Source organism: Rosa rugosa, chromosome 4, assembly GCF_958449725.1.
Source record: "Rosa rugosa chromosome 4, drRosRugo1.1, whole genome shotgun sequence".
NCBI lineage: Eukaryota > Viridiplantae > Streptophyta > Magnoliopsida > Rosales > Rosaceae > Rosa > Rosa rugosa.
The window spans coordinates 44,795,205-44,804,596 of NC_084823.1; the positions used below are offsets into that span (position 1 = coordinate 44,795,205).

The 9,392-nt window shown below is 38.9% G+C and overlaps 3 protein-coding genes across 6 annotated transcripts; 1 reads left to right on the forward strand and 2 right to left on the reverse strand.

Annotated features, from left to right (window-relative positions):
• The first annotated feature begins 1,631 nt into the window (after positions 1–1,631).
• Positions 1,632–2,847, forward strand: LOC133744887 (uncharacterized). The gene is made up of 2 exons (XM_062172916.1): positions 1,632–1,649; positions 2,275–2,847. The coding sequence occupies exons 1-2, from the start codon at positions 1,632–1,634 to the stop codon at positions 2,845–2,847; spliced, it is 591 nt and encodes a 196-aa protein (XP_062028900.1).
• A 1,882-nt stretch (positions 2,848–4,729) lies between these two features.
• LOC133706824 (F-box/FBD/LRR-repeat protein At1g16930-like) lies at positions 4,730–7,068 on the reverse strand. 3 transcript variants are annotated; one of them, XM_062132373.1, is made up of 4 exons: positions 6,893–7,068; positions 5,653–6,667; positions 5,331–5,504; positions 4,731–5,238 (listed from the first exon to the last, which is right to left on the reverse strand). In XM_062132373.1, the coding sequence occupies exons 2-4, from the start codon at positions 6,646–6,648 to the stop codon at positions 4,903–4,905; spliced, it is 1,506 nt and encodes a 501-aa protein (XP_061988357.1). In that variant the 5' UTR covers positions 6,649–6,667; positions 6,893–7,068; the 3' UTR covers positions 4,731–4,902. The 3 variants fall into 3 exon arrangements, with proteins under 3 accessions (XP_061988358.1, XP_061988357.1, XP_061988356.1); XM_062132372.1 differs by having other exon boundaries at positions 5,653–6,687; XM_062132374.1 differs by having other exon boundaries at positions 4,730–5,238; positions 5,653–7,068.
• A 154-nt stretch (positions 7,069–7,222) lies between these two features.
• On the reverse strand, positions 7,223–8,946 carry LOC133706825 (uncharacterized). Of its 2 annotated transcripts, none has more exons than XM_062132376.1 (6): positions 8,689–8,946; positions 8,547–8,604; positions 8,379–8,447; positions 8,203–8,298; positions 7,728–7,825; positions 7,223–7,515 (listed from the first exon to the last, which is right to left on the reverse strand). In XM_062132376.1, the coding sequence occupies exons 1-6, from the start codon at positions 8,838–8,840 to the stop codon at positions 7,497–7,499; spliced, it is 492 nt and encodes a 163-aa protein (XP_061988360.1). In that variant the 5' UTR covers positions 8,841–8,946; the 3' UTR covers positions 7,223–7,496. The 2 variants fall into 2 exon arrangements, with proteins under 2 accessions (XP_061988360.1, XP_061988359.1); XM_062132375.1 differs by having other exon boundaries at positions 7,736–7,825; positions 8,689–8,941.
• Between the last annotated feature and the right edge of the window lie 446 nt (positions 8,947–9,392).

Consider the following 9,392-nt stretch of genomic DNA (forward strand, 5'->3'; position numbering starts at 1 on the left):
CCCCCCCTCAGGATTCACTTTCCCAATGGAAAGGAAAATGATTCCTTTCCTTTCCACCAACCAAACAGGGCCTCAATTCAAATTCAATCCCTGTGCCAGCAGACATGCGTTAGGTTGCGCGATCTATTCGCCTGCAGAAATCCATACCTAGGGGCTATGAATACAGTATGTGTCCCACGTCAGTCCTTCAACGTCGAGGTTGTAGATCTTCCCTAGCAAGGAGGTGTAGGATAAGTCTTCTTCTCTCCAAACTTTTTTAGATCAAGAGAATACTAAATAAAATTCAAGACCTGTAACTTCAACTTCGGACGCCTATAGACTCTTAAGAGCAAATGCACCCATGAATTAAGGATAATTGCTTATTTGCCTATCAAATTGATAATTGTCAATCCACTATTCATCCAAAATTTATAATTGCTTCAAGCTACACAATGCACTAATAAAATGTAATTGACATGCCAATCCACTATTCACATTTAATAATTTAAATACATCATTAAATTGGTTAGGCAACTAAGTGACCAAAAAGATCACTGAATTAGTAAGGCGCGTGGATGAAGGTTTTAAATATCTGTGATATTTCCGATATCTCCTTTTTTCGACGGACCAATATATCTAGAGGGTAAATATCTTATCTTTTCCGTTTCTGCGAAATTTCTCCGACATCGTCAAATATCCCCGATATATCATCGTCAAATATCCCCGATATATTAGATATTTGCGATATATCCCCGATAAAGTGAAGAAATATATGTAAAATTTGAGGTAAAAATAAAAAAAAAACTCAGTAATTCTCTAAATGAAAATCTGTGTGAAGAGAGATCTCCTAAAGGAAAATATGAGTGAGGAGAAATCCCCTCAAGGTGAATCTAGGTGAGGAAAAAAATCCCCTCAAGGCGAATCTAGGTGAGGAGAAATACCCTCAAGGTGATTTTAGGTGAGAAGTAATTCTCTAAAAGTCTAAATGCAAATCTGTGTGAGGAGAGATTTGGTACTGTGTAGTCTGTGACTATGTCTGTAACTCTGTATGTAGTTTATAACTCTGTAGTTGAATTATAGAAAGTTGAAATCAAGGTAGAGAGAGTCTGCAACTAAGCAAAGGAACCGTTTGGCATATCAGAAGATGGAAAAGATTGTATACTGCTACTACAACATGAAGCTGCGGCTGCGAGATAAACAGGCAAAGAATAATGTGGTCAATGAAAACAACTATATAGATCTACTTCATGTTGCAAGCGAGCCGCTTGATAATGGCATTGATCCACTTCATAATTGGATTATGCCTGCACACCTCGATGATGAAGCTGGAAGACCTCTTCCACAAGTTGTAGAAACTGCAACTAATGCTGGAATCAACATAGAGAGAGTCTTATCTGAAGAAGTTGTTAAAAACCCAGAAGATAATTCAGATAGTGATGATGCGTGGGGTGGTACAGCAACTCCAGATAGTTTTGATGATGGTGGAGATGGTGGAAGCGGAACAGGTGGTGGAGGTGAAAGATATGAATATGGACAATCTTCTGTGGATGGAGGATTCCAATTTACCTGTGAAGGTAATTTTGATCATACCACCCAAGATGAAGATCACGGAGTGAGAACAGCTGGTCATGGTGCTCAAGAGAAGACCCGATATGGGAGGAGGACTACAGGTGCAACTAATGATCAAAGTATCCCATCTGATGTTTCTTCAATTGCCTTAAGTTTTGACTCTATCAGTTTAGGCATAGAGCGCAATGGGATCTCAAATGAATCTCATGAAGACAACAATCAATTTGGTTACGATGTTTATGGATATAATCAATATGGAGAAGTATATGATCAGTCATCCAGTTGGGTTCATCCTTATTATCCCCTTATAGGGGAAACAGTCGGCAGCTCTAAAGAGATCTATAACTATCATGTTCATCACTACAATTCGCACTATATGGATCATATGTCTTGGTCTGATTATTGCATTTTCGTAGACCAGCGAGCGGCTTTTCAACCGCCTAGAGTCTCTTTTTGGATGTAGATGAAGTTGACATTCATATGTATTTATATGTAGTTCTAAATTTCTAATAAATTGACTTTTTTCAAAAACGACATTTTGTTACCCTGTATCCCCTATATTTCTGATATCTCCCTTTTTCAAAGTACCGATACATATGAAGATACCGATATTTAAAACCTTGCGTGGATCCAACATATTGATACGACTGAAAATTAACCGATGCATTCAACAATTCAAGCCTTTTACCCAATAAACTGTTCAGCCCTCATTTTCTGTATGCCCAGGCTTTAAAGTTGCAGCAAGATTTCCAAGAGCAACAGTTACAATCTTGCTGTTCTGTTAGAAGACCTGCTGCCCAGGTCAGTTGGACACGGCCTCCTTTTCCTTTTCTGAAACTGAATGTGGATGGTGCATTAAATTTTGAGCTTGGTTTGCGGGGATTGGGAGCGGTCCTCCGTAATGAGAATGGTGATCTAATGCTAGCAGTTTCAAAGGGGATGAAGGGTGGTTTCTCTGTCAAAGCTACGGAGTTATATGCAGCAGTGTTGGGTTTTCATACTATTATCCAGGCAGGTTTTCAATCGACAGCTATCATTTTGGAAATGGATGCTTTGGGAGTAATCAATGCTTTTAATGCTACTGATGTTGATTTGTCGATTGAAGGTGCTTTGGTTGAAGAAGTGCGAAACCTTTTCCATTTCTTCTCTTCAGTAATTTGTACATTTAGCCCTAGGAAATGTAATCAGGCAGCGCATAGTTTAGCTAAAAAAGCGCTTTTGTTTCCTGCATTTCAAGTTTGGGTTGAGGAAGGGCCACAATGGCTCTCCGATGTACTTATTTCTGATGTAACTATCTAGATTGCTTTTTAATGCAATTCACTTTCTCAAAAAAACCAGCAATTGGATCCACCGGTGCATTTATTCTAAGAAAATTGAACTTTGTCCCAAAGTGCCAAGAAGTTTAACATGGCCAATCGACACAACCATGGTAAGGCCATGTAGTGTAAGGCCAGCCAAACTGTATTAAGACTTTAAGAGGATAGTAACCTAGACTAAACCAGTAGAAACGATGTAGTGACTAGTAAGCCAAGATTACATAAACCGAAGAAATCTACTAAGCAATCTATAGGGCAGCCAAGCGATCGTACCAACCAACACCACCAGGACTCCACCATCAATCTGCCATGCCGAAACCCAGAATCGTTCCAATTTGTTGCTACTACTCTTGGAGACCTATTATGCCAATACTGATCAATTTTGTTTCCCATTCTAGTGAGAAATCAATCTCGTCTTTGCTTACAAATTTTGCATTCTTCAAAGAATAGCTCACCATAAAATCACCATGCATATCTAACTTTTCAAGATTTGGACCATCAGCACTAATGAGAACTGAAAACTCAATTTATAAAATTATTGGCAGCAACAGATGCATGGACGTTCATACTTATTTGAAGCCTCTTTTTTTTTTTTGGTGCAGAGATATCAAGACTCAAAAACATAATCCTCCCCAAGAATTCCAGCTATAGTACTGAAGCCAAAACTCAGTAGGAATAACATACTGCTCACATAAAGCCAAGCAACACCAACGACACCCTCAATTAATGACAAGGTGGTAAACACCATTACTTTAAAAACCAGGCCAGCAATGGCTGAGATGGAGAGAAGAAACCATTAAAGAAAATAAAAGTTCACAGTTAAAAACAGAAGTGCACATAAATAAACGCATGTTATTCCCAAAGAATATCCATGCCAAATGATTGTTTGGAGGAAACTTAGAAGTCAAAAAACGATGATAAAGAAGACAGAAAGTAAGACTTGTCACGTTATATTTCACAGATCGAATCTGTGACAAACGATTGTCCGAAATTCAATTTCACAAGTCTTGGAACCCCTCGGGAACTTTGAAAATTGCAACGATAAGGCAGTAGGAGACTGTGACTTCATTTCTTTGTTTTCACTCGATAGTCACCTTATTCAAAGATTTGCCATGCTGAACCAAGTACTTTGCTACTTCCATGTCATTTGGACACCCCTTGAAATCCCATAGGCAAACAGTCTTGAGGTGTGAAACCAAACAAATGTTTGCAAATTCTGGTGCACCCCATTCATGTACAAGAACATCCTCATTGTCATCATCACAATATTTGTAGTCCTAAACATGATTGAAAATAAGTGAGTTAAATTGAAAGCTTTCTAAATTATACTGGTAATTTCCATCGGCACATAATTTACAAAATTATTAGCAGCATATCTGATTCTGATGCATGGACCTTAAAACTTAATTATTTGCAGTCTATTTAGTTTAGGCGCAGAGATTGCTCCAAACAGAATCTTCCCCCAAGGGTTTGTTCCAACTCCATCTATACCAGAGTCTTCAAGTACAGGAAACAATAAAAGAGCTTCTCCATCGATTCAGAATCAGTTAATCAGGACAGACACTTAAACATGGAAGAAATCGGACACTGCATACACTTTGGCACTCGGACACTTTTGTTCATTTTATACTGTGGAAGCAGACTGGCTGAGCATAAGAAGTTCGGATATTGAATGAAATTTGACTGTGACCCAAGTGAAAACAAGTCCCAGACTTTCTTCTGAACAAACACAGTAAGTCTCATACATTAGGCCAAGCAACTTCTAAAACTCCTCAATGATTAGGCGGTAAATACCATCACTTTCATGACCAGAAGCAGCCAGGGCTCAGATGGAGAGAAGAAATCATTAAGAAAATAGAAGATAACAACAGTTAAAAACAGCCGTGCACATAAATAAACTCGTGTTCCATTCCCAGAGAAATATCCATTGTAAAATGATCGTCTTTAATCCCTTGGGAACTTAGAAGTTAGAAATCGACCATAAAGAAGACAGAAATTAAAACACATGCATAGTTACATGTACAAGAGTGCACAAAAATTATATTCCCAAAGAAGAATCTGAAACGATCGTCTTAAATTGAATTTTACAAGTCTTGGAACCCCTCAGGAACTTTGAAAATTTCGACCATAAGGTGATGGGAGACTGTATCTCCATCTCTTTGTCTTCACTGAAGTGAGTATAAATAGTCACCTTATTCAAAGCCTTGCCATGCTTCACCAAGTACTTTGCCACTTCCATGTCATTTGGACACCCCTTGAAATCCCATAGGCAAACAGTCTTGAGGTGTGAAACCAAACAAATGTTTGCAAATTCTGGTGCACCCCATTCATGTACAAGAATATCCTCATTGTCATCATCACAATATTTGTAGTCCTAAACATGATTGAAAATGAGTGAGTTAAATTGAAATCTTTCTAAATGATACTGGTATCATTTGTCACAAGAATAATTCCAGATATACTAACATCTGCAAACCAAAGATGTTCCCTATTTGTTGATATCTTGAGATGTTCCAAATTTGGTGATATTTTGAGCCAAGTTGTCAGTGATTGCAAACATCGACAAGTTTCAAGTTGCAGCTCCAAGTGGCTCAAATTATTCAATGTAGGCAGAAGACGTTGATTTCCAATGTCAAGGGCCTACAGATACGATGAAGTAAATAGGTCAATCAAAGAATAGCAAAACTAAACAGTTCCTCGCCATCATATAGCTTACATTCCATTGAGAAATTCCATCACATAGACAAAAAAGGCTATCAACCACTGCAAGAACAAGTAGCATACTTACCGTCAAAATTGGAGCTTTAACTGTCAGGTACTTAGCATCACAAATTCCGGCAAAAATCTGACGTATGCGATCAACTAGGCCAAGGAAACAATCATGGTCCTCAAGCTCTTTCACATCAGAGAAATCTACCTCAGCTTTGCTTAGACAGTTGGCATTCTTCAAAGAAAAGCTCACCAAGACATCAGAGCAGATATCTAACTCTTCAAGGTCTGGAGCATCAGCATTAATGAAAATTTGGCACACATAATTTACAAAATTATTAGAACCCATAGCAAACTTATGGACAGTCAATCTAATTTGTAGTCTCTTTAGTTTAGGTGCAGAGATATCAAGTTTGAAAGCTGATGCGTCTTCAAGGTTTCCATCTATAATCAGATCTTCAAGTACAGGGAAACGAGAAAAGAGCTTCTCCATTGAGTCAGAATCAGGATACAGAAGTGTAACATGAAGGAACTTGAGGCACGGGAAACAATTTGACCTAGGAGTAATGACACTAATATCTCGGCGCAGCCACAGCTTCAACTTCACCAATGTGCTGCACATGAAAAGCCTTTTGGGGATCTCAAAATGTGGGTCTGTAGAAGTGCCAACTCTAAGATCAAGCTCCACAACATTACGCCTAATGGCAGTAGAAATCCAAGCATAAATAAGAGAAACATCATGCATCCTTGTAGCTACAAGGCGGAATCTATGAATGTCTCCCGGGCAACGAAACAAAAGCACACGATTCACAAACTGTGCAAACCAATCCGGGTCATATCCTATTGGCCGTGATAAAGTACGAAATACATATTCTAGGTAATATTCTTCTTCATCGAAATCTAGAATGGGAACAGAAGCCCACACATTCTTCCATCTATGTGATAAAACGCTAGTCTTTACAGCCTCTCTGGTTGAAAGGAAGGAAAGAATGTGGCAAAGAACTGCACCTGGCAACCCACTGATCCTATCCTCATTGTGTGAGCATAATTTGAGACGCTTTGAGTTTGAAGCCATTTATGATTTGAAAGCTTTCCTGGAAAATAAAATGTTGCACTGGTAAATACCCAATTGCAACCATGTTAGTGGATGATCCCCACCATTAAACTGGAGAACTCTCCCCCCAAGGGAATTCTTTCTCTACTGTAAAGAACTTAACTTTCTTTGTTTGATTGAAGAAATAAGCTCAAATATCTCTTTAAGAATCAGGACCTGAAACAGAGAGAATGAAGAACTAACAGAGAACAATTTGCGCAAATACCTGAAATGGGTGGGAGCCGATTCTCGTTTCTGCTGTTGTTGTTGGTGGCTGAGAAACAAGAGGAATAGAATGTCCGGAATTAGCAGGTCAGAAGTGAGACTGTGAGCTCCATATCAAACAGTCCGTAAACGACATTTTGCATTACTTGTAGACACTTTACACTGCTAAAGCAAACGACATGTTGCATTACTCGCCATTCTTACTTCAGTGGTGATGGTGATGGTGATGGTGATGGTGATGTACTCGTATCTGCTAGTTCTGCTCATTTCAAAGCAAGGATCTTTTAAAATTTGGGAGCTATTATTGGCACTCCCGAATGAACATAACTACTTTTTCAGATTGCTAATAGCATTGCGTTATATTAAAGCAGTGGCAAATTTGCTGATAAGCCCTTCATACAAGTAGTTTGAGATTTTGGGGGAAGGAAAGAACTTCAAATGATGTACAAAGTTAGGTTTTCCTTGAGAGAGAGTTCCCTACACTACAATTTATGAAAGGATAAATCGGAGTCATCTGCTAAAACAGTCATCTGTCTTTGCCAACTGATTTGTTCATGAGGAGTTCAGCAAAGGTGATGGCTTTTGATCCAACGTCAGCTTCCTGTTCACATAATCAAGGTACCCCTGCCAAATGAGAGAAAATTGATTTATCATACTCCACCAAAACTCCAAAAGAGCTATTCTGGAATGACCGAATGAACTAAGAACTTATTAGATTGTTCGATTTCGTCAGTGTTTTATACTCAAAAGCAACCAAAAATTTAGATTTTTTCTTCGTTGTTATGCAGTACAACCCATCACTTTTTGATGATTTTATCTAACAAAAGAGAACTTACAACACTACCTGGAGTATACCAACAGCAGCAAACTTGTCAACAATTGTCTTTGACTGAACCGGATGGAAACTCAAAGGCTTTAGCAGTAATTCGACATTCTGTGTTCAGCAAATTAGTAGTTCAGATTTCTATCTAGATCAGTTACAAGGTAACAATCACGCATACAAGCAATTTGCAGTAATAGCCTAGACTGGCTTTAACCACCAAGTCTAAGCTGGTTTTCTGCTACCACTCAGAGTGAGAGCAACATCTTCAACAGTTGCAAGTAAAACGCAACTTGAGGGGTATGAAATTGAAATGGGAGTATGATACCTCCTCAATTATCATGGGACAAATCCAAGTTAGAAGCAGTGGCCATACTTATGAACTTCAACCATCAGTAATCAGTATATGATAACATGTTGTGCTTGCATTAATATCGGAATCTTCATATATAGCCAGTGTTTAAATAATTCTCTCAAATGAATGCACCAACCTTTGAAGTAAAGCACTCGTCCCAATAAGTATACTTCATGCCTTCAAGTTTTCTCGTCTTACAGAGATCCTCAATCAGAAGCTTCACTTGGACAGCCTAAGACAAAGACAAGTAAATCATGAAAACAGAGATAGAACGAGTGTCCCTATAGATAACTCTAGGTTAAGAATGCACACTTCAGGAGTGCCTCGCTGTCTGTCGAAAGGGTAGCCAACTACAAAGCCCACCAGAGAAAGCTTGGAGACCTGCATATAAAAAACAACACAAGCAGCTGAAATTCCGAGCCGCAGCTAAGACTGTAGAGTACTCCTGAAATTAAATAAATAAATAAATAAAAAACTCACCAAGCTCTGGAAATCAGAGGCCATCAATTCCAGGGTTGATTTCTTCCTAAGCAGAACACTGCGGATCGTTGCAACCAACACACTCAGCCTTAAATCATATACAGATGAACACTGGAGAGGAAATTGAATTGGAGGAGAGTACCTTAAAGGGGAGGCGATTTTGTTATCGAGGTCGGAAACGGCGAGGCCGACGTACTTGTCGCCGACGTCCAGACCGAGCAAGCGGCCGCCGCGTTGGAGAGCTTTGGCCTTGTGCAAATCCAGGAACATGTTCAAGGGCCTCACGTACTTCATCTTTGCGCCGCCTTCGTCAAATTCAGTGAGGCATTTCGTCGAACACTTGGAGTGGTTCGTCAGCTTTTTGCAGGTGATTCTGTTACCTCAACCCGGGACGTTAAAAAGAGGGGAAATGAAAATGGGTCGGACCAGGACCCGAGCAGATAATTGGGCCACATGAGCATGAGCTTGGACCAGCCTATTTTAGTGTAGTATTTACTCCTTTTCTTTTCTCAATAAAATAATTTTTTTGCGAGTAATGCTAAGTGAATCACAGATTTGCTCACCTAACAGACAGTTTTAAAGAACTGTGGAGGGACAAATGCATCTAAACCACTTAAATATGCAAGCAAAAATTATAACAACTTAAAACTGTACATTTATTTTCAGCCGTCAGATTCTCTTGTCCCTCATAGTCTCTTAAAAACTATCCCTTAGGTGAGCAGGTTTTAAACACGAGCTGATTAAAATCTAGATAATTTCGTATCAAATCAACTAACACATAAGATAAGATGCAAGTGATGATACACATAACATTATTCTTTTCTTACTTTTAAAGGAATTTAAAAA

Excerpts from the sequence above, each read along its gene's own strand:
- LOC133706825 (XM_062132375.1), bottom strand. The coding sequence starts at position 8,840 with ATGAAGTACGTGAGGCCCTTGAACATGTTCCTGGATTTGCACAAGGCC. Across the intron at positions 8,605-8,688 it reads AAAATCGCCTCCCCTTTAAG|TGTTCTGCTTAGGAAGAAAT; the intron begins GTACTCTCCTCC and ends AACGATCCGCAG. Across the intron at positions 7,826-8,202 it reads ACGAGTGCTTTACTTCAAAG|AATGTCGAATTACTGCTAAA; the intron begins GTTGGTGCATTC and ends TGCTGAACACAG.
- LOC133706824 (XM_062132374.1), bottom strand. The coding sequence starts at position 6,648 with ATGGCTTCAAACTCAAAGCGTCTCAAATTATGCTCACACAATGAGGAT. Across the intron at positions 5,505-5,652 it reads TTAAAGCTCCAATTTTGACG|GCCCTTGACATTGGAAATCA; the intron begins GTAAGTATGCTA and ends TCGTATCTGTAG. Across the intron at positions 5,239-5,330 it reads AACATCTTTGGTTTGCAGAT|GACTACAAATATTGTGATGA; the intron begins GTTAGTATATCT and ends AATCATGTTTAG.